The sequence below is a fragment of the Balaenoptera musculus genome, chromosome 6 (genome assembly GCF_009873245.2).
Source record: "Balaenoptera musculus isolate JJ_BM4_2016_0621 chromosome 6, mBalMus1.pri.v3, whole genome shotgun sequence".
NCBI classification, from domain to species: Eukaryota; Metazoa; Chordata; class Mammalia; order Artiodactyla; family Balaenopteridae; genus Balaenoptera; species Balaenoptera musculus.
This window is the reverse complement of record NC_045790.1, coordinates 113,598,400-113,621,388: the sequence shown is the minus strand read 5'-3', so window position 1 is coordinate 113,621,388 and position 22,989 is coordinate 113,598,400. Positions and strand designations below refer to the sequence as shown.

Here is a 22,989-nt window from a genome sequence, read left to right as displayed (position 1 = left end):
GCAAGCGTGTGGTGGGCAGCAGATCAGTCCGCATCCAGATGTGGAGCCTGGCCAGAGGGCCAGGTGCCAGTGTGCTGAGGGGAGGTGGGGCCCTGACATGCAGCTCACGGCTCGGGGCTCCCTTGTGGGCACCACAGTACAGAGTGAGATCACTCGCTTGCTGAGCTTACCATCCCCGGTGCCTGATACCACGCCAGGCGCTGGGCACATAGCAGCGAGCCGTGGGCATCCATCCATTGAAAGTGACCGTCAGACAGCCAGGCTGGGCCCCCCAGGTGTGATCAGTGCTGCCTTGGGGGAAGCCCAGGGGACTGTGGGAGCCCAGAGTAGGTCCCTGGCCCGGCCATGGACATAAGGCAAGGCTTGGGGGGGCAGATGTCCAGCTGACACCAGAAGAGTGGAAGGGTGTTTGGCAGACCCAGCGCATGCCGAGGCCGAGAAACTCAGTGGATGTGGCGCCCTGTGGGGCCCCAGAGAGTGACCGTCCACGGGTCCCCAGGCCACTTTCCCGTAAATGCTGACCCCCTCCTAAGGCCCCCTCAGCCTGTCCACCTATGAGCCTTGGGCAGACTCCAGCTGCCTGTTCCCCCAAGACCTGGGGGAGAGTGGGTGACACCCCTCTCCTGTCGCAGTGGAGCTGCAGGCTCGGGGCTGGGGAGGCAGCGGGTCTGACCCCTGTGCTCGCCGGGGGCTGTTAGGAGCGCCCGCTGTGTGCGGAGCCTCTTTGGGGACCCTGTCCTTGTCGCACACACTCTCAGCCGTGGTGCTGTGACGCCGTTCCCACACCTCCCGGGTAGAGAAACGGGGTGCAGGGGGGAGGGGCGCTCGCGGAGGTCTCAGGGCCGCCCTGGCGGGGCTGGGCTGCTCCCGTTTGCCTGGGCCGGAGCCGCGCCGCCCGTCTCTCCGTCTGGTGCATAAATCTGGAGCGCTGGGCGCGATCCCGAGGCAGTGCGGCCCTTGAGACCTGATTTATGGGCCATTAGATAAATACCTGATGCCATCAGAACCCCACCCCCTTGCCTCCTGCTGGATTTATAAGTCACAAGCAGGCAGTCAAGACCCTCCTACACCGCCCTCTCGTGCTCCCAACACAACGTAAAACTCTCCTCACCGCCATGCAGCCCGCGAGCCCTAGGGCCACGGGAGGAGGCTCTGTCCTGGCATGGGTGGCAGCGCCCGTCGTGCTTCCCATCGCCTGCGGGGCCCGGCCCACTGCCTCGCTCTCGGGAGGAGTGACCGGTGGCCCCGGCGCAGCCTCGGTGCCGGCCCTGCAGGGGGCTCGGTCCTGAGGCAGCCTCCTTCCTCTCTGCTGTCCTGGGGCGACCCCTGCCAGGAGGGCTCCCTGGCAGTGGCAGGGCTGGTGGCAGCATGAGTTGGGGCAGTGTGGGGCCCAGGGGGACGGGGCCCCGGAGTGCCACCCCAGCCTTGGCCGGGAGCATGCAGGATGTGGCTTGTCCGCCCCCAGGGCCGGCCTGAGCCCTCCTAGGTGCCAGGCCCACACGGGTGGCCATGCCGACTGGCCTCGGTGCCACACGACCCCTGGGAGAGGCTTGTGATCACACCCCTGGTACAGGTGGGGCACAGGCTTGGGGCTGGCCCCTGGACTGGCCGACCGCAGGGAGGGCCGGTGGGCACCCCGCCCCGTGCTGGTAACGAGGGACGCGGCAGGCCCACGGCGTCTCGTGTTGGGCAACGGCAGGGGCGTGCGCACACACGCAGCCCCCGGGGGCTCGTTCCGCAGCATTCCGGGGTTGATGGGGCCCAGGTGGGAGGTGCCCCGCGGGCCAGCCCTCCCCAGGCTGAGCCTGGGCCTGTCGGCTGAGCGTGCAGCTGCAGGGCTCGGGGGCCTGCCCATGCTCCCGTCTGAGGGGGGAGACCTGACAGCAGCAGGCTGGAGGGTCACCCCGCTGCCCCGCCTCTGCTTCCTTCTTCGTCTCTGAGGAAGGCCTCTCCCCGTTTCCTTCCTGCGCCCCGTCCCCTGCCTCCGAGGGACTGGGGTGTGGAAACGACAGCGCCTGACGCGTGTGCGCAGGCGGGCATGGCCCCGCATCCGGCTGCGGAGAGGGCCCCGCTGGTGCCCGCACCTCCCTGTCTACGTGGGGCGCGTGGCCTTGCCTCTCCGAGCCTCAATTTCCTCGCGGTGCATGGGAGTGTCGGCAGGCTCCCTGAAGGGCCTGTTGGGGGGAACGTGGCGGGTGCCAGCCCCGTGCCTGGTGGGTGGTGGGGTCAGAGAGTGGGGGCCGCAGCATGTGCATGTGTATGAACCCGTGTGCGTGCCCATGTGTGCGTGTGCGTGCCCGTGTATGTTGCACGTGATCATTCTTATGTGCAGGCCGCTTGTCCTGAGTTGAGCCTCCTAAGGGAAGGAGGGACGTGTCCTCCGAGCTCGAGGGACATAACTTGCCCTGTGACCTCTGGCAGGGACATGCCCCTCCAGCCTTGAGAGGAGGCAGCTGGGCCAGAAATCCTTGGAGAAATCCCGTCCTGCCTGCCCCGGGGGGCCATACAGGGGATGGAGGAAGGGCCCAGCCGCTGGCGGTGCCGAAGCAAAGGAGGTGGCAGGCCTGTGGTCCCCCCCCCCACCCCCGCCCAGACACCCCTCCCACCTCTTGGCTTCCTGCCCGGCCCCAGGAGCCGGGAGGGCGGCGGTGGGCGCTGTGCAGGTTGTGGGGAGGGAGTCCCACCCTGGCTGTGGGCTGCTGTTCCCCTGGACGTCCGGCACCAGCTGTCTCCTGACGCCTGGGACCCCGCTTATGTTGGGCGTTGAGTGCCTCTCCCAGGCGCATGCTTGGCTGCTGGAGGAGGGTCGGCCCCGGGGGCTTTTCCTGGGGATCCCCGGCGCGGGGGCCCAGCCTCCTCTGCCCTCCCGGCAGCGTCCCCTCTGCCCGTGGCTCGGGGCTGGGAGGGTAACGAGGCCCTGTCTTGGCCGACGCCTCCCACCCGAGGCTTCCCGGCGCCAGCGGACGTAAGTCAAACACAGCTACGTCTAAGAGGTGGTTGAACGGGCAGAGCATGAATCCCCGGGCTCCCCCCGCCCCCCCCCGCGCTTAAATAAAACAATAGTATTTGTAACGATGTTGCTCAGAGCGCGGGGCCCTTCACGGCTTCAGAGTGCTTCGCAGAGCGCTCGCTAATTAATTCTGGATGTCCCCACGCAGGAGGCAAGTGCTGAGGGACCCCCACCTGCCACCCCGTCCCGTCTGGAAGGAGAGGAGAGCCCCTTAACGGGGCCGCGTCATGGGGGCCGTGCGCGGGGACGAAGCCGCGAGCGTCCCGAGGGCGCCTCCTGCGGATCCAGCCTGGAGGCCGGTGCTGTCCTTGTCACTCCGTGGCTGGGGGAGCTGGGGCACTGAGAGGCCAGGGACTCACCCGGGGCCACACAGCAGTTGGGGCCGAGCAGCGTCTGATTGCAGAGCCTGTAGCTTTAAGCTGCCTGTTCTCCTGAGAGCTCAGCCGCACGCACCCCTTTGGTGCTCCGGGCCTCAGTTTCCCCACCTGCTAAAACGTGCCTCTCAGCTGTGTCCCAGCTCTGAGGATTTAGGGTTCTGTTCAGAGGACAGACCCTGGGGACCCCCACCCTCAGGGTCTCAGGGACACTGGCCTGCCAGGGTTCTGGGTCCCCAACACTCCGGATGCTGGTCCAGATCAGCCTGTGGGGCTGCCGCCCACCGGGTCCACTCTTCTGGTCTGTGACCCCATCCCCTGTAGCAGGCGGTGACATGAGGAGGTGCCCTGCTCCCCCCAGCATCCGCTGTGTTGGAAGAGGCCAGAGCCAGGCCGGCCAGCTTGAGCTCCCCACCCAGCCCCACCAGCTGTCAGACTTTCCAGAAGCACCAGGCTTGCAAAAACTCTGACTCCAGGCCTCCCGCCTGGCTCCGGGGCCCAGCTGGTGGATCTGAAGCGTGGGCCAGCCCCCTGTCCCGAGTCTCGCCAGATGGATGGAAAGTCTCTCACTCGAGTCAGCGTTTGGGTCTTGGAGAGCGGAGCCCCTGGCAGGGACCATCCGTAAATAGCCATTTGTGGATGCGGGAAGGATGCAGGGCCGGCCCTCAGGGAGCCCCGTGGCCCGGAGAGGGTCTGAACGGTCGTTGGCGGGGCCGACGTGTCGGAGAGGGGTCCACGTGGACTGTTGCAGAGCTGTGGGCGGTGTTCCAGGAATCGCATGGGCCCGGGGGACCCCCAGGGAGCAACAGAGGGGAGCCCTCACACCCCCAGGCTTGGAGGACGGAGTGGAGGTGGGCTGGCAGAGCCCCTAGAGCTGTGGCCTGAGGAGGAAGTGGCCGCTGAGAACCGTGGCCGGGCAGGGCGGGCACCAGAGCCACGGACCCCCTCCTCCCTCCTGCTGGTCCCCTGCGTTTGCAAGACCCACCCGAGACCAAGGGTGAGAGGGCCCGGGTGAGGCAGCCCCGAGCTCGGGCCCCGGAGCTGAGCAGGGCGGGTGGGTCTGGAGGTAGGCGGGGGGCAGTCCTGTGACAGCAGCGTCTGCGGGAACAGGGCACTGTGTTTTGCCCGGTCCAGACTTCCTGCAGGGGAGGGTAAGCCCCGACTGAGGCCCAGAGGGGTGATGGCACGTGGGAAGGCCTCCGGAAGGCCTGTCCCAGCAGTCAGACCAGGAAAGAGAAGGGAGCGCTGAGAGCAAGGGTCCCCCAGGAGCGTGAGGGTGTGGGTGCCAGGCTGGGCTGAGGCTCACTGGGGAGGGGGGCTTGCAGGTGGCTTTGGGGACAGAACTCTGGGATGGGTCAGAAATAGGGAGAGGGGAATCCAGGTGGGATTGGGCTGGATGGATGAGGGGCACCAGCCTCTGGCCATCCCGGTGGGCATCCCTGGGAGGGCCTGAGGCCCCCTCGCCGAGTCCCCATCTGCAGGGCAGGATGGAGGCTGGGCAGTGGGCCAGGAGTCAGCCGGCCTGAGCCAGCTCCTAGGCTGGAGCTGACCCAGGGCCGCCGGCTCGGCCTCCTGCCTGTGTCACGTCTTCTATCTGAACGTCCTACCCTGAGGTCCCCTAGGAGTCGGGGGAGTGGGCCGTTGACCAGAGCCTCTCGGTGCTGTGGTCCAGAGTGTGGCGGACGCAGCACGCTGGTCCCTGGGGACGCAGGCAGAGTGGCTGCCACGTGGCCCGGGCCCAAGCAGGGTGCGCAGGGGCTTGTCCCCTCCCTCCGGCAGGGCCTGGCCTGTGAGTGGCAGGGTCGGCAGAGACCGTGAGGGCCTTCACACTTGTGCAGGTGTGGCTCTGGGCCGTGGGATCCATCCCGGCAGGAGCGGTCTGGGAGCCAGGCTGCGTGGTGGCTCGTGGCCACCTCCTGTTCCACCCCCCGAGGACCAGTGCGGTGCCCGTCCAGTTCTCAGGGCCCTGGGATTCCGGCCGGGGAGGAGCTGCCCGTGCCGCTGGGCACTGTGGGGGGCCCGGGCCTGGCCCTCAGGGCCCCCCCAGGTCAGGATGATCTCCCATCTCTTACTAGGAACCTTGTGGACCGGGGTGCGCCCCAAGAGGCGGGCCCAGCTCCACCCGGCCCTGGGCTCCATGCTGGGGGCTGCGTGCAGGCCCTTCCCCTCGGTGGGGATGGGAGTGTGTGACAAAGAGGTTTCACTGCAGCCCTCGGGAAGTCGCCTCGCACAACAAGCTCATGCTTTGCCTTGGGGTCTCCAGGGGCCCCAGGAAGCCTTGTGTGGGGTGGGGGCTGAGGAGCTGGCCCTGAGGAGGCCGTGGGCGCCCTGGGAGTGTCGGGGGACGTCTGGACATCTGCTCTGGCTCAGCAGAGCAGGACCAAGGGAGGGCGGCCGGCGGCGGTGGTGGGCCCCGTCCTGGTGCTGCGGCCCTCGCTTAGTGGCATCTGGCGCGTCCCTGGGGAGGCACAGGCCCAATACGCCCAGGGGCTCCCCCGTGCTGGTGCTGTGTGGGCAGCCTCTCCCACCCTGCCCAGGTCTCCTTTTTCCGGGCCCAGGGCCCTTGGTGTCCCCAGCAGAGGAAGGGGGGTGTGAGGGTCAGCAGAGGGCGCTGCAGAAGCCCCCGGGAGCCTTCTTGGGTCTTTGCGGGGCTCTGGGGGGGGTCCATAGCCTGGCTCTGGTTCAGTGTCGCCTTGGGCCTGCTGGGTGACCTCAGGGAGGTCTCGGCCCCTCTTGGGAAAGGGCGGCTTGAGCTGCATGGGCTGTGAAGTCGAGGGTCTGTGAACGCCCAGCCGTGGGGTGCCTGGTCCCCTCGGCCTTCCTCCCACGTGGGTCTCCGCGGGGACGTGTTGGAATGAACCGTTCCCTCTCTGCCTCCTCCCATCAGCTTCTCTCCCTGGGTTCCCAGAAACTAGGCTGCCCCCCGACTGCAGCATCTGCTCAGTCTCTACCCTCGTGCTGGACCCCCGCACCCGCCCGGCCGGCCCGGGCTGTCCCGTCTCAAGCCTGGGTTTGACCCAGTTTGTGCTCTCCCCCAGCCCCTCTCCTCCCCGCAGCAGAAAGGGACCATCAGAGATCTGCCTCTCACCCCATCCTTTTCCTGGGCACATTGGACCCTGTTCTCGGCCACGCCCCCCACAGTCGCACCCCTTGTTCTGCTCTCCAGCTGACACGAGAGGCCCTTTCATCAGTAACATCTCTGCTCTGGTTCTAGGCCTTGACACATGCTACCCCTCCTGCCTGAATTGCTCTCCCTGTTTTTCCTGTTCCTTCAATTTCATTGTCACTTTATCCGGGAAGCCTTCCTGGCTTTGCCTCAGTCCATAGCCCATCAAAGCCCTTCTCACTCCACGCTGGGATCCCTGTTGAACCGTCAGCTTCCTGAGAGCTGGGCCCCATCTGCCCTGGCCCTGGGCGGGTCCTGGTGTGACCCATAGGCGAATGAATGAACGAGAGGCGGCGTGTTCTGTTCTCAGAGCGCACAGCCTCCGGGAGGCCAGGCTTGGGGCAGAGGAGGGGGCCGCAGTCTGGCCGGCTCTGAGCAGCGTCCTTCTCCCCGGCCCCGGCCAGCTTGTGGGCGCGCCGCTCGGGCCCTGGCGGCGGAGGGGCTGCCGCGGGGGCTGCGGGCTGACAAGCAGCCTCCCCGTGCCTCAGCTGTGCAGGAGGAGCGGCAGCGGGGCAAAGACCGGGCTGAGAACGAGGTGGAGTCCACGAGCAGCGCCAACGAAGACATGCCAGTGGAGAAGATCCTGGAGGCCGAGCTGGCCGTCGAACCCAAGACCGAGACGTACGTGGAGGCAAATGTGGGGCCGAACCCCAGCTCGGTGAGTGCACACCCGCCCTGCTCTGGGGACCGCGGCCCCGGGCGGGCTCATGGGAGGGAGACCCCCTCTGTAATGTCCCCAGTCGGGTGGGTGAGTTTTTGGTTATTTGGCTCAAAGCCCAGGACTTCATGGTAACCTTCAAGCTTCGTGTTGTCTCTGGCCCGTCGTCCAGCCGGGTTTCAGGGGTTCTGTGTCTGCCCCAGGTTTGCGGGCAGCGTTAGGTCCAGACTTCATCTGTGTCTCCCGTGTGCGGTCAGGGTGGGAGCACAGCCCTGTGGCCTGCCCTGAGGTCACCCTGGCCTTGCTCCCTCCATTCTGTCCCTGGCTCACAGTGGCCCAGATGGCACCGGACACACCTGTCCAGCTCCCTACCCCAACCCCAGGGCCTTTGCATGTGCCGCTCCCTCTGTTCCTCCTCAGGCTTCAGTCTCAGAGAGGTGTCACTTCCTCGCGGAGCCCCTTTCCCTCTTGACTCCCCTGGTGCCCCTGTTCTGTGGGCTCAGAGCCCCTGACGTTACTCTTCACGGCCCCTAGCACATGGGGGCCACACCGCAGCGTGTGTGGTGGGTTAATTCTCCATCCTTGCCATCAGGCTGTTCCACAGGACCCTGCCCTGCCCGTAGGTGCTCTCATGTGGCCCCCACCCCCATCTCCCGAGTGTGAGGGTCCCGTCTCATCTGTGGGGGGTCGCAGGCCGCCCTGCTGCCCCGCCCTCTGTGATGCCCCAGGACCACGGCCCCTCTGAGACACCCACTTGGGCTGCGTGCCAGGGAAGGCGGGCCCTCCCCTGGGCGTGCCGCCTCTCGTTGTAGAATGACTCCCCTCAGCTGTGATCCTCAGCAGTCCGTCTGGTCTGTGGTCCGGCCTGACCCTACGCCCCCTCTCCAGTCCCAGTGCGGGGTGGGGGTGCTGCGAGGGCTTCACGACTGAGTCGAAACCCTGAAAGAAAAGTCAGGGGATCAACCAAGGCCTGCCAGCTTTTGATTTTGTCAAGTAAGGACGTTATTTGGAAGAAAACAAATCTGCCACCTTCTCTCTCCACGAATTCAGAGCAGGCGGAGGCGGGTCTAGGGGACAGGCGGGCGGGCCGGCCGGGCAGAGGGTCTGCCCTCGTGCTGCAGCCTGCGCTGGGTTGGCCTGGGTCCCGCTCTGGGGACGGCTCGTTAGGCCCCTTCCCTCGACGCCAGCGACACCTCTCTGCCCTGGGGCAGCCTCGGGCCTCTGCCTGGGCATCCCGCCGTCACCTCCTAGGACAGGAAAAGGTCTCTCCCTCTTAGGCACAGACTGGAACTCCAGAAACTGCCGTTGAATGAGGCCTATTTTGTCTCTGAGTGGGAATCCAGTCTCGGAGAAGTTAAGTAATTGCTGGAGACCACCCTGCGGGACGGAGCAGGGCAGAGCTGGAGCCCCCTCCCCCAGGGGAGCCCCCCAGGCCTAGTCCTGCACCTACTGTGCAGGCAAACTTTGCCCCCAGCTCTAGGCGTGACTTCGTGCTCACCTACAAGGCCCCGGCCTGCCCGGGGAGTGGCTCAGGGTGACAGCCTGTGCCCCGGGCCTGCTTTGGGCCCCTTGAGGGCTCGGAGGGGGCCGTTGGCCAGTGGCCAGGGAGAAAGCCCGACCCCTGGGGCTCTCCTCGGGTCTTCCCCACGCCCCCTGCTTCCCCCTGCGTGGCTCCCCCATGCTCCCCACCATCGGGCTTGTGCTCTCACCTCGAGGGGCTGCCCTGCGGCATGGAAGGGCGAGGGGCACGGTCCCCGGGGAGTGGAGCCTGGCCGCGGTGGCTCTGGCGAGAACCTGGCCCTGGCCTCTGGCACGCTAGCTGCTGGGTGTTTCGCTCGTGTGAGCCGGGACCCCTTGTGGGCCAGGCTCTGCCCGTGGCTGCCGCTGTCCATCAGACGGGATGGGGTGGGCGCTGCCCGCAGGGTGTCCTGGGCACATGGTGTCCGGGGCCCAGCGAGTGCGTGGACTTCCGGTTGACGCTCCTGGGAGGTTTGCTGGGGAGCAGGTGGAGGAGGGGACGCCGCGTAGGCTGGGGGCTGGCCCCCCGCGGGTGACAACGGGGGCGTCCAGGGGCTGCTGCCTGTCTACCCCTTCCCCCTGAGGTCCGCAGACCAACTGGCCACGCTCCCCGGCTGCCGTCTCTCCCCGAGGTCCCAGGTCCCCTTTCTGCACGCCTGGCTCTGTCCACCCTGGTGGCCTCGGTGCCAGTTTGTCACCGGGCCTCCCACGAGAGCCCTCAGCAGACCCTTCACGGGGCCGGGTTGTTTAGGCTGCGTCACTGGAGGGCGGATGGTTTCTGTCAGGGGCAGCTCTTCCGAGGGGGCCTCCCCCGTGGGGCTGCCTGGCCGTCATGGTTTCTGGAATGAGGGGTTTCCACATCCCGTGCACGGGCCTCGGTCCCCGCCCCCTGGGCCCAGAGGGTTCTCCACCCCAGCCCCACGGGCTGGAGCCGGGAGCAGCAGGGTGCCGCTGAGGCCGCCCAGGTTTCCTCGTCTCTGAGAATGACCGGGGCGTCCCCTTCTGGCTAGAACTTTCTGGAAGGGCCTCTGATGTACCCCGTCTCTCTGTGTGCCACCTCCGAGTCTGGTAGGAAGAAGCAACACCGGAGGGGCTGGCACCCACCCGCGAGTCTGGTCTGTGACACGGGGTCACCCGGCCCCAGCCCCCAGGGCTGCGGTGGGGACTGAGTAGGTCGTAGCACGGTGACCTTCCTGTGGCTGCTAGGACAAGGGACCACAAACCAAGTGCCTGAGACAGCACAGATTTTAGTATCTTACGCTTCTTGAGGTCAGAAGTCTGAGCTCAGTGTCCCTGGGCCAAGTCAGGGCATCGCCTGGCCCGTCCCTGCTCTGGAGTTGCCCGCGTTCCTCGGCTCCCGGCCCTTCCTCCGGCTTCGGGGCCGGCATCCCTCCTCCATCTCGGCCTCCGTCCTCACTCCTTCTCTCCGCTCTGACCTCCTCCCCCCTCCAGTAGGGACCCTTGTGACGGCATTGGGCCCCCCCACTTCTTCCAGGGTAACCTCCCATCTCAAAACCCTTAACTCGGCCACGTCTGCAGAGTTCCCTTTGTCGGGTAGGGTGGCACGTTAGCAGGTTCTGGGGTATAGGACGTGGGTGTCACCGGGGGCGTTGTTCAGCCGCCACCGCCGGGTAAGGCGTGCGGCGGGGCCTGGTCTGGGGCCGCGTTCTCTGCTCGGTGCTCACCGTGGTGCCCCTTCCTCCAGCCCAACGACCCTGTCACCAACATCTGCCAAGCGGCCGACAAGCAGCTCTTCACCCTGGTGGAGTGGGCCAAGCGGATCCCTCACTTCTCCGAGCTGCCCCTGGACGACCAGGTCATCCTGCTGCGGGCAGGTGAGTGGCCGGGCCTGGCGGGGGCTGGGCAGGCGCGGACAGGAGAGGGGCGGGGGCTTTGGAGCCCCGCGGGTGGGACGCGGCCTTCCTCCTGCTGTGTGAGGACGCAGGGGAAGGGGCACGGGCCGGGGCTGCTGCTCCGGGACTGCCCACCCCAGCCTGGGTTTTCCTCCCCTCCCTCATGAGGAGGGATTCAGTGTGGGGTCTCTCCTAGTGGCCCTCAGAGGGGTGAAGGGCCATCTAGGGGACCTGTGGAGAGGGAGGGGTGAGCACGTCCAGCAAGGTGTGTTCTGCCTTCTCCCCCCACCGAGGCCGCGGCCCCTTTCCCAGGCTGGGCTTGCGATGCGCGAAGCTGGTGCAAAAAAAAGCTCGCTCGGTGCTCAGCACACACCCCACGGCTGAACAGGTTGTGAGGGAGATCCTGGGACCCGGGGGCGGGGGTGGGGGGATGGGAGCGGCAGCTTTGGGGTCCCGACGAGGCAGCTGCCCGCCTTCCAGGCTGTTCTCTCATCTGGAAAGTGGGCACGACGGCCGTGCCGCGTGGAAGCCGGTTTCTGCTGGGACACTGGGGTCCTTGGCGCAAAGCTCGTGCCAGAGACACAGTAGGGACGGGCCAGCTGGGAGGTGCTGGGCGGGAGCCCCACCCCACGGGGTCCATACGTGCGCGCTGGGCCCCGCGGTGTGCACCTGCTGACCTGCGTGTTCCGGGCCTGTGCTGGGAGCCGCAGGAGCATCGGGCCAGCCCAGCGCCTGCCAGGCCCACTCTTGGGGCAGGAGGGCAGGTGGCAGCCGGGTCAGAGGTAGGAAGGGGCTGGGCGGGCCTCAGTGGGGGACGGGAGGGAGAGACGCAGAGTGGTCGCAGAGTGGCAGGGTAGGGCAGGCGCTGGGGGGCTGGTCCTGCCCCTCGCAGAGCTCTGGTCCTCGGCCCTGGTGTTTGGCCAGCGGGGTGTCCCTCCCTGCTGAACCTGGGGGCGGGGAGAGCCCGTGCCTAGAGGAGTTTTCCCTCTGGGGCACAAAACCCAACACCCAGAGCCGTCAGACCCGCAGGGTTGGGAAAGTCTGGGACCAGGGGTTGGAGGGGATTCTGATTCACTGACCAGGCAGCCCCTTCCTCTCCCTGGGCCTCAGTTTTCCTCTGTGTAAAGTGGGGCCAATGCTTGCTTTGTAGGGTTGAATCAGGATTAAATGGGATGATCCTTGTGATGCTGTCAGCTACCAGCCCAGAGCCTTCAGGGCGCTCGGGAGTGGAGGCTGTGACGGTCACTAGTGATGGTCTTGTGGGATGATTCACGCTGTTCAGTTTATAGGGTCATCGAAACACTTGCTCACAGAATCGTTTCCATCCCTTTCTGTAGCCCTTGCACCTACTCTGTGTGCGCCAGGGCCTCATGTAGAGAGAGTGGCGAGTCGGCCTTTGGCTCTAAACACACCTTGTTTCAGCTCAGTAATTTACTGTTTTGTGGCATCCACAAAATGTCAGTCTCTGGGAGTTGGCCGTGGGGGCCAGACTGGCGGCAGCTGCTCCGGGGCCGCCTGGAGAGGGTCCTGGGAGCTCCCTTGTGCTCCGTGGCACAAGTGTCTGGCACTTGCAGAGAGAGACTTCCCTGGCACCCTAGTTTGGGAGCCTGGGTTAAACTACGCCCCAGGACATGCTCTGTGCGGGACTTCTCACGGCCTTTATTGCACGCACTGTAGAGGCATTTCCCAAACGTCAGTGCTTGGGAACTTCCCTTCTGTGGAATGGTCATGGGCTCGGGGTTTCATGGAGCCCACTTTGGGAACCGTGGCTTGGGAGGGTGAGCGCTGCCTCTGGGGGGCCCAGCGAGGGTCGGGGGCAGGGCGGCCCGGGGGTCTGGAGACAGCAGTGACCGTGTGCTCTCCCCGCCGCAGGCTGGAACGAGCTGCTCATCGCCTCCTTCTCCCACCGCTCCATAGCCGTGAAGGACGGCATCCTCCTGGCCACCGGGCTGCACGTCCACCGCAATAGCGCCCACAGCGCGGGGGTGGGCGCCATCTTTGACAGGTGGGGGCCCAGCCCACGGCCGTGACCTGCTTGGCCTTTGTCCTGTTCACGAAGGTTATACTTGCGGAGATGCAGAGAAGTGCAAGGACTAAGATTAAAATCCCTCCGGGGATACCCGACAGCCGCAGCTGACGTTTTTGGTTTGCTTTTCTCCAAATATGTTTTAAAGTCCTGCCTATGGGAAGGAAAGCTGCCCTATTTTTAACGCAAAGGTAGACTGTGCCGTAGATACCGTTCCGTGGTGCTGTCCTGTCGGACGCGGCCGAGACTCTTCCGAGCCGAGACCAAAGCATCGCAGCCCCTGTGAGCCCGCGCTCACCCTGTCCCTGGGTGCCCGGCTGCATCTCAGCGCTGCTTCTGGCGTGTCCCCCGTGGAGACACCGCTCTCTGCCCCTCTGCCCCTTCTCGGCACGCAGCCAGGGGGCCAGTGCTGGGCGGTGGGCGGGGGCTCCATTCAAGTGCCTCCAGAATCATGGCCCACCTGTGCTGCACCAGGCGGGGCGGACGGGAGCTGCTCAGTCCTGTCTCTGGGCCTTGCCTAAGAGCCCAGAGGACCTGGGGACCTGGGTGTCAGCTCAGCCAGCCGGAGTGGGAAGGGCTGGGGAGGGGCATCCCACGGTCCCTCGGGTGGGGGGCGCGGCACAGGAGTGGTGAGTGGGAAGGAGCCAGAGGCAGGGGTTGGGGGGTGGGGATGGTGGGGGGAGGGGTCCCAGGCGAGCCCCCGAGAGCAGGAGCCTTGAAGTCAGAGGGGAGCAACAGAAGCACCTACTGTAGCCCCCCGGGGATAAATGTGGGAGTCGTGCTGCCCCGTGGGACAGCTCAGGTAGAAAAGAGGGGCACCACGTACTGTGGGCAAGCACTGGTTTAGACATTGTAGGGATGTGTCTTTGCCACAGGACGTTTCAGGGCCTTTAACAAAAAGCTCACGTACAGAAGTTCCACCAAAAGGGGCTGCGGAGTGCGGGGTTTATTGCCCGCAGACGGCTTCTTTGGAGAGCACGTCCCTCTGGGGGGATGTTTAGAAGTGCAGCCCCACTCTCGCACCCAGCTGACAGTTCTGTGGTCCCAGCTGCTAGAGAGGTGACGGTGATGGGAATGTAATAAGTGGCTGGTGACGGGAAGTGGAACGGAGCCTGCTCCGGCTGCAAGGAAGGAGCCAGGAAGCCAGGAGCTGGGGAAATGCCTTCCCGTGGGCGGACTCGAGAGAGCGGCAGGAATGCGTCGCTCAGGCCTCGGCCTCAGGCCGCCGTGTCTGGTCTGCAGCCCCGTGGGGGTGTGTGGCAGTGGGCTTTGCCCCGGACGTGCGGGGCCCTGGCTCGCCCCGGCTGTCACGAGGTTCCTCTTTAGTCTCTGGCCCCCCAGGATAAAATCCCATTCGCAGACCTTCTTGAGCAAGAGGCGTGGAGCCCCCGGGGCAGGATGGGACAGGCTGGGTGTGGGGACTGTCCCGCCCTGTCTGGGCAGCTCCCTCCCCTGGTCTCCTGACTCTTCTCAGCTGCCCTCCAGGCCCACATCGGGCTTCCCGAGTCCTTTGGGTTTTTCTGGCAGGCCCTGTGAGGGGCAGGGTCTGACTTGGACGTCGGCATTTGCCTGCTTCCCCCGCAGGGTGCTGACGGAGCTGGTGTCCAAGATGCGGGACATGCAGATGGACAAGACGGAGCTGGGCTGCCTGCGCGCCATCGTCCTCTTCAACCCCGGTACTGCCTTCCCACCGCTTCACCTGCTGTCAGGCCCGGGCGTCAGCCCACCGGGGGGACTAAAGGCCCCGGGCTCTCACCCCCGCCCCACCGCTCACTGGCGCTGCAATGTCAGCGACCTGCCCCTTCCCCGAGCCTCGGTGTCTCTCTTACGCTGGGGGCACAGCCATGCCACCTTCTTCCCAAGGCCCTTGTGAAGGTCGGACGAGGCTTGTGCAGCCGAGCTCATCCTCTGTGGTTTGGTGAGGCCTCTGGCCGGGCCTTTGGGCGCTGTGTCCGAAGCGAGGCCCCACTCGCACCGGCATCCTGGGCTCCAGAGGAGACGGCCTCTTCGCGCGCTTCTGCTGCCGAAGTTCTGGAGCCCGGATGTTTTGGGGGTGGACGGGGACACCGGGGGCAGGTTTGGGGCTGCTGAGGGCTTCTAGGGGGAGGTGCAGGGAGCTGACCAGGCGGTGGGAGGATGGGACGGCCCTAGGGGTCACGGGCCCTGACTCCTGGCCCTCCATCAGCTCCAGTGCTGAGGGCCGGGCTGGGGTGGAGATGGAGTCCGCTCATGGGGACAGCCCGTTGCCACGGACGTGTGTTCCCCAGGTTTGTGCTCGAGCCCGTGACCCTGCCAGCATGGGAGGCTGAGCCACGTGTCTCGGCCCTGCCTGGCGGGATCCCCGTTGAAGTCGTGCATGGCTTGGCTCCTGGCGCTGGTTCACCTGTTGGGGCCCAGGCGTGGGGTTGCTGGGGACAGAAGGGAGATGTCTAGAGCTGGCAGAGCCCCAGGGCCTGGGGGAGCCCAGTTGCAGAGGAGCCTGGCATGTTCCCAAGGTGCCCAGGACCCCAGGCCACCATGGCATTCACGCTGGGCCACAGTGCTCCTACTGGGACATCAGACAGCTAGGGCAGGGCCGGTGTGGGACCCCCTGGTCTGGGACTCAGAGGCCAACAGACAGCAGTCCTGTTCCACGGCTGAGCCCGCAGGGGCTGCGTCAGCTTCAGACCAGCAGCAGGGAGGCTCTAGCCTCTGCCCCCTGAGCCACTAGGACGGACCATGCCTGGCTGGGGCCAGCCTCAGGGCTGTGTGAGCCCAAATCCAGATGCCCAGTGATGGCTGCTGTCCGGGGGCAGTGGGGAGAGAGAGAGAGAGGCTCGTCCAATGTCAGCTTGCTGGGTAACCTCAGGAGATGAGGAAGCACAGGGGGCTTATTAGCAGAGCTTTGCCCGGCCGGGGGGCTCTCAGTGCCTCAGAGAGGCCTGTGACAGCTCACCAAGATGAGCCGGGGCGGCCCGTGCTCCTCAGCCTTACCCCTGGGCCCTGGGGGTTTTGGGGACCCTGGTCCCGGGTATCTCCGTCCACAGGCAGAGCCTTCCAGACTGGGCTCCTGCCGCCAGGGTCCCAGGGCTCAGGATGGCTTCAGGGCCCCCATAGCGTGGGTCTGGCTGTTTCAGGTAGAAGAGGGTTTAGAGCCTTCATCTGGCTCGAAGGGGCTGAGACCCGATGCAGCAGAGGCCTCTGGAGTCAACCCAGTTGCCATGGTAACCAGGAGCCGCCCGGGGGGCAGGCCCATCCCACTTTACAGATGGGGCCACTGAATGGCAGGAGGTCAGGGGACTGGCCCAAGGTCAAGTGGCCAGCAAGCAGCAGGGCCAGGGCTCGAGCGCAGGGCAGCCTCGTCTGAGTGGGGGCTCTGGGTCCCTGGGGCAGCTTCCCCGGGCAGGGCTCTTACCTGCGGCCCCTGCTCCCTCACAGACTCCAAGGGGCTCTCAAACCCGGCCGAGGTGGAGGCGCTTCGCGAGAAGGTCTACGCGTCCCTGGAGGCGTACTGCAAACACAAGTACCCCGAGCAGCCAGGAAGGTGAGCCTCGGCCCAGCCTCTGCCTGGACGGACCTCGGGGTCTCTTTGCAGACCCCCTGCCCGGGGCAGGACCCCCTCACCAGCCCTTCAGACACTCTTGTGAATTAGAAGGCGACACCCTGCCTTCATCCAGGGCAGTGGGGGATTGAGGTGCCCTCCCGGCCTCAGCGGGCACGCTCTCACGCTTTCTTGTAGCCCCGCCAAAAAGATGGGCCCAGCGCCGGCACACAGTAGGTGCTTGTCGCTGTAAAGCACGTAAACAAAGTCAGTGCTTTCCTCCGCCTGCCAAAGGGAACCGCTAGAGGCAGGGGCCTGGCGTGCTCAGCCCTAGCAGGGAAGGACGCCAGCACATAGTAGGTGGTTTATAAGCATATGCAGAGTAGATGGCCGTGGTCTGCAGACCTGCCCGTCTCTCCTGGCCGACTGTGGGCCCCGGAAGGGCTGGAATTGTCTCCTTTCTGGGTCCACAGTGCCGGGCGCGCCGTGGGTGTCCAGGAGGGGAGGGAAGCATCAGTGGCTTCATGGCATTCCAAATCTGTTGTCCTGATTCTACCCCCTCCCTCTCCCGCTGGCCACCCCGCCAACTGGCACACACGGGCCACACAGGGTTAACTGTCTTGCTCAGCCTCATCTGGTTTGGTTTAGAGTGAAACTTCCCGGAGGAGGAGGAGGATGAGAGGAGGGGTGGCAGGCCCGCCTGTTTTTCCTGGCTTCCCGCCCTAGCCCATCTCGCCAGCTCAGCAGAAAACAGCTCGTTCTCTGGCCCTGTTCCAGCCTCTAAGCTGCGTTTCTGCCTTTAAAACGCGGGTAGTGTTGCAGCCAAGCACGGGGCTTTTCCCCCTGAAATACAGACACTGTTAATAATTAATGAGGCTCTGGGGCCCCTGGAGGGTCATGTGGAGAGACCAGGCAGCAGTGGGATGGGGACAGTGTGGGGGGCAGATGTGGATGTCCCTGGAGGGGCATGTGGCCCCGTCCCCCCCCGCCCCCCCCCCACTGCAACTGTCCTTGGCAGCGGGGCCACTAAGCCTGGCGTCCCTTTTCCAAGAGGCTCCCAAAGTCTTCCCCTGTTCCTCCCCCACCCAGCGTCCTCCCCAGAAACTCCCCAGGGGGTGGGCAAGGCCCGAGGAGCCTCCTTCCCTCCCACCCGCCCTGTCTGGGCATCAGGTGCCTCTGGCCGAGCTCTTCCTGGGGAAGGTGGGCGCTGGCGTGGGGCCCCCTGGAGGCTGGTCCTTGCTGAGAAGGGCTTGTTGGCGCTCAGACCTGCTCCCAGCTCAGGAGCAGCTTTACCTTTAGCGCCCCTGCAGCCAGAGGCATTGCTGGTACTCAGATCTCTTCTCGTAGCCCTTCTTCCTGCTTAAAATCCTGCTGTGGCTCCCTCTTGCACTGGAGAAAGCCCACGTGTTGTAACTTCCCCACGAAGCCCTGTTCAGCCTGCCCCAGCCTGGCCACTGTCTCGTCACTGGACCTTCATCCTGGATCTCCACCCTGGGGGTCTCCGTTTGGGGTCTTCTGCCTCCGGGCCCTGACCTGCTCTGTGTGCTCGGCCTGAGAGACCCCCCTCCCCGTCCAAGGCCCAGCTCAGGCAGGTCTCCTGCCGTGGCGGCCTCGGGGATGGGGCAGTGAGCCTGGTCCCTTCCCCAGGGGGCCGCCGGGCGCCAGGACGGAGGGTGGGAGGGCCCGCCCCCGCCCCCGCCCGCCCCTCACGCGGCTCCTGTCCCGCAGGTTTGCCAAGCTGCTGCTTCGTCTGCCGGCCCTGCGCTCCATCGGCCTCAAGTGCCTGGAACACCTCTTCTTCTTCAAACTCATCGGGGACACGCCCATCGACACCTTCCTCATGGAGATGCTGGAAGCCCCGCACCAAATGACTTAGGCCTGTGGCCCGTCCTTCGCACCCGCTGGTCCGGCCGCCCCGCCCGGCTGCCAGCTGCTCTTCTCAGCCGAGCCTGTCCCGCCCCTCCTCTGCCTGGCTGTTTGGACTTGGGGGCGCGGCCTGTCACTGCTAAGCCTGAGATGTGCTGCCACCCTCGTTATTTTCAGTACTACTCGACTGGACCGGGCAGTGGCCATGCTGGGGTGGCAGCCGGAGTGGCAGGAACTGGTGTGAGCGCCGGGGGAGCCCGGGCGGCTCACGGGGTCTCAGGCCCCCGCCCCCGGAGCTACAGCGGTCAGAGGGTGGCTTTGTTCCGTCACTGTTTTGTTGTCGCTGGGTTTGGAAATACCCCGTGCGAGGTCCTCTGTTTGCAGGGATCCCTCTGCTGCCTGTGTGTGCTGGCAACCTGCCAGCCTGGCCTCACCCACAATCGGGAGGAGGGGACAGGTGCGGGGGGGTTGGCATTTCATTGCAAAAGACCCCACGTGCCCCCTGGGAGGACGGGAGGGGCTCTGGGGCAAGCAGCCTTGTCTCCCCTCAGAATGAAGGGTGAGCAACCCGTTTCCAAAGATGACTTTCAACTTTGTCCCCGAGCCAGTCAGAACAGAAGCTGACCTCTGTGCAGGGTTTGGGGGCCACCTCAAGGCTGCAGGGGCTGGAGTCACCTGCCCACCCCACCCCACCCCACCCCTCCCCTCCTCATTTCTCTCTTTGCATTGTCCTGGTTTCAGCTTCTTCTCCCACATGGTCCTGTCCAGCCCTGGGTAACCAACACCCCCCCCCCCCCCCACAAATCTTCCAGTCTGTGCAGAGGGCCAAGGCTGACCCCACTCCCCAGTCCTGGAGGGCTAGCCTGGTCTCTGGCCCTCCTGGAAGCACTGGGGGGGCCATGCCGACCTGGGCTCTGCTGACCTCTCAAGGGCGGAGGTCACCACCAAGGAGGCCCACAGGGACGGGAGGAGAGGAGAGTCACTTTCCCCAGAGGGTCCTCGGGCAGCTGTGCACGTTGAAGGAGGGACTTGTGGGCACATGGCTCGGGGGGGCAGATGGCCCATCTGGAGCGCTCTGGGTAGAGAGGCCCCTTTGCTGGCTGTTCTGTCCAGAGGACTCTTGGGGTCAGGAGCCGTTGAGTGCCAGCACCCTTGGGCCGGGGCTGGGTGCCCCTCGGGGGCAGCCAGCCCGGCTGTTGTCTTGGCCGGCTGATGGAGCCCTTTGTGGGAGCTCCATCAACACCTGCTCTGGTTGAGGGCACCCCACCCAGCCCTGCACCGGCCCCTGAACCTTTCACCCAGCCCAGGCAGGCAGGCCCTCTGCCCCTGGGGCAGGGGCGGGGGTGGGGTCTCTCAGGTTGAACTGGCCTCTTTTGCACTGTAATGCCCTCCCTTTGGTCCGAGTACTTTCCATTTTCACGCCTCGTACTCCCTGAACCCAGCATTTGTCAGTCGTGGGGGCCTGAGCCGGGCCGGGGGGGCCGGGGGTAGGCGTTAGGGAGGAGTCCTGTCTTCTCAGCCCATCAGGGGCATGCTCTGCGATGCCTGTCTTCTTCCCGCTGCTCCCCACCAGAGAGGCCCCAGAGCGGGGGTGGGCGTGGGGGCTGTGGATGGCCTCCCCCCAAGTCTGTTCCCCCAGGTGCTGCAAGGGTGCCCCTGGGGCTGGAAGGGGAGAGGCCGGCCTCCAGGCCTCTAGGGAGGAGGGAGTCCATTCTTTGCCCTCCAGAGTCTGGCCCGAGCTCAGTGTGAGGCACCTGGGCAGAGGGTGTGGAAGCTTCCACAAACACGTCCTTTCTCTGGCACCCCACCCCGCCCTTAACTTGGTGGCCCAGGCGAGGCGTCCCCTGCCACACAGGCACCCCCAGCCCCGTCCACCATCTGAGGCAGAGACGGGGCGAGCCCACGCCTACCGAGTTGTCCCTCTTCCCAGACTCTCCCTGAAAGTCTTGGCAGCCTTTGGGGGCGTGCTTGTGTCAGGCAGAGGGACGCCGGCACCCTCAGGGGCCTCCCTCTGGGACCCCCTCCCCCTGGGAACATAGACCGCCCCCCGGCCCACCACCCTGGTGCCTTCTGCAGCCAGATGCGCCCTGTCCGCACCCAGCCCCCTCCCGCTCCCCTGGACCCCTCGGGAACGTGGTGGCTCCAGTGGGGAGAACCCAGGATGGGCGCTTTGCTGGGGGGTCGGCCTCGTGGGCTGGCTGCTCGTAAGGCACTGAGGTCCCCAGGCCACCCCCTCCCAAAGCCAGAAATCCCCTGGCCCCTCGCCGCTCAGCCTTCCGTGGCCCCGCCGGCACGGCAGCATCTTGGGCTCTTGGGGCTGCCCTTTCGTCTTCTCCTCGGTCCGCTGTCATCGATGTTGTCATGCAGTGCTGTTTGTTTGAAAGATGATGGTGGGGAAACGGCACATTACTCAGTAGAGAGGTAGGATTTTTATTTAACCAGACCTTCAGTAGTATTACCAATCTGGTTCAACTAAGGTGATTTTTTGTAATTATTATTATTATTATTATTATTTTGGTGGGACAATCTTTAATTTTCTAAAGATAGCACTAACATCAGCTCAGTAGCCATTCCGGTGCCCGTCCCCGCCTGCTGGGCGCTTCCGGCACGTCCCCTCCCTGCTTGGACATCAGATGGGGCTCCCGAGGCCGAGGAGTGAAGACGACCGCGCCCCGGGTTTGGACGGTGTTGGCAGAGCCAGACTCCGGCTCGTCCTCCGTCAGGCGTCTCCTTGGAAGCTGGCCTGCCCGGGGAGGTCCGCCCAGATGGCTCCCGGGTCAGCCCCTGGCCCTCTCGTCCCCTGGGGGGGAAGATGGCGCCACACTCTCGGTGTTCCGGAAGGATTCGGGCTGGCAGGCCGGTGGCCAGTGCTGGAGACCATGCCGAGCTTCCTCCTCCGTGGGGGCCCCTGGGGGGGCCCGGCCGGAACGTGCAGCTAGTGGGTAATCAGCTGATGTTGTCCCCATCACGGAATTCGGTCCCTGCCCACGCAGGTGTGTGGTGTACAATGTACATGCTGTACAGAGACCCTGTGTGCACAGACCTGCTCGCCATCCACACACGTGTACCAGTTCCCAGCATTCTCTGTTTATTTTTAATCAAGACTTTCCTCCCCCCACCCCACCCCCCGTTTTCCTACAGATTTGCTTCATGTAAGCAAGTACGTAAGGACCCCTCCTTTGGTGAAATCCGGGTTCGAATGAATTATCTCGTGGCAAGGAGATGCATCTATTTTAAGATGCTTTGGTGCAAACAGGTTTAGCCGTTCCCAGTCCTTAGAATGCCTTAGCCGGGATGCGTAGCTCACACTTAGAGAGGATGACACACACATACAGAGAAAAGAGATGTCTAAAGCATCGGGAAAGGTAGAAAAAAATCTATTTTTGTACAAATGTAATTTTATCCCTCATGTATACTTGGAGGATGTGGCGGGGAGGGGGGACTTGTTTTGTTTCTGCTTCTAGAGATTGAGGTGAAAGCTTTCTGAGTCAACGTTGGGACGCAAGGCGGAGCGGAGGAGGGAGCTCTCGGGACGGGGCACGGGCTTCAGACGAAACCGCGGCACGTAGATGTTTTCTTTCTGGGGCAGGAAGGTGGGCCTGGAACTTTCAAGGGTTTTCTTCCCCTTTCGAGTAATTTTTAAGCCTTGCTCTGTTCTGTCCCTGTTGCCAGCTGGCCTTCCCGAGACTCTGACTGTGAAATTACTTCCCCACGTGATTGTTCTCGAAAACTTCGTGGCCGCAGGTGCCGGGGATTCATGAACAATGGTGTTAGAATTGTGGAAAAGAGAAACTCAAAGCCAAACGTGAGAGGAGAAACAAACAAAACATGAGTGTTTAAAAATACATCCCCATTCAGTTTGCCTTTGTGCTGGTGGGGTTTTCCTGTCGGTCTGGAAGTCACCCACGCCGGGGGCTTCCGGCCGCCCTGGAGCGGGAGGGCCTGCCGGCCTCGCCCTGACCTGGGCTGGGTCCACACCAGGCGCCCCAACTGCACCCCGGACGGCGGTGGTGGCCTGTCCAGGGTGGTGAGACTGCGCCCTGGGCCCCCTCCGGATCACAGAGCTCCCGGGAGCCTGCCTCTGGGTCTGGGCCCCGTCCAGAGGCCTCCCGAGAGGGCTGCCCTCAGCGTCCGAGGGGCCAGGTGTGGGGTGAGCACAGCCCCGGCGTCCACACTGGCTTGAACGGGCGGGAGGTTCACACACAGCCACAGAATGAGTGATGTCATCGAACTGCCCCATTCGTGAGCAGGTAGCGACACCCCTTGTCCTCCCACTCGTCCCCATGCTGTCTGGGGGCTGGGCTGGGCCCGGCCGCAGTTTGGCGATGGTCCCCTAATCCTCTTGTGTACCTTCAGCCGGCAGGCACCCTCCAGGGAGCCCCGGGGTGTCCTGGAGCTGGGAGCCTTGAGGGCCAGAGTCCCGCCCGGTGGCGCCGGACACATGGTACCGAGGGCAAAGGTGGCTCCCGGCAGGAGGGCGTGAATCTCACCACGAGGCCTGTGGCCCGAGAGGCAGGGGCTCCCCTGGTAACCCCCCTAGATGTGCTCGTGCACATACAGTATACACGGGGACACGTGCATTCACACACGTACAAACGCTCGTACACACGTGCACACACACCACCTCACAGAAACTCAGCGGCTCCTGTCCCTACCAGGGCTGCAGGCCGTGCCAGCGGGACGCTGGAAGCACAGGGCACTGAGGCCTTGCCGCCGAGACCCGCTGCCAGGTCTGCTGCTGCTTGGGAGGGCCTCCCCAGAGTCAGGGCGTGGCCTTGCCCACCAGAGCCCAGCCTGGACCTCCTGGAAGGGGCGGGCACAGGGAGACAGCCTCCCACGGCCTCCGGGCCTTGCTGGGACCGGCCCACTCTGGTTTCCTGTCATAAAAGCTCAAATAATACCAGCCGTGGGGGCCTCCTCTTGGTCTGAAAAGTGGGTCAGCCCTGGGGGTCCTGGGGAGTTGGAGGGTTGCCACCCACTGAGGGCCCCTTGCCCTGC

General features: G+C 65.0%; 1 protein-coding gene across 3 annotated transcripts in view; it reads left to right on the top strand.

The window, feature by feature from the left end:
* Positions 1-21,854, top strand: part of RXRA (retinoid X receptor alpha) — a 101,286-nt gene extending 79,432 nt beyond the window's left edge. For 2 of the 3 annotated variants that reach the window (XM_036854988.1, XM_036854987.1), the window contains exons 5-10: positions 6,955-7,208; positions 10,432-10,561; positions 12,452-12,584; positions 14,190-14,281; positions 16,023-16,128; positions 17,854-21,854. In XM_036854988.1, the coding sequence (XP_036710883.1) occupies positions 6,955-7,208; positions 10,432-10,561; positions 12,452-12,584; positions 14,190-14,281; positions 16,023-16,128; positions 17,854-18,001 (863 nt within the window). In that variant the 3' untranslated portion in view covers positions 18,002-21,854. The remainder of the gene's footprint in view (positions 1-6,954; positions 7,209-10,431; positions 10,562-12,451; positions 12,585-14,189; positions 14,282-16,022; positions 16,129-17,853) is intronic. The other variant, XM_036854989.1, reaches the window with a different exon arrangement.
* The last annotated feature ends 1,135 nt before the right edge of the window (positions 21,855-22,989 follow it).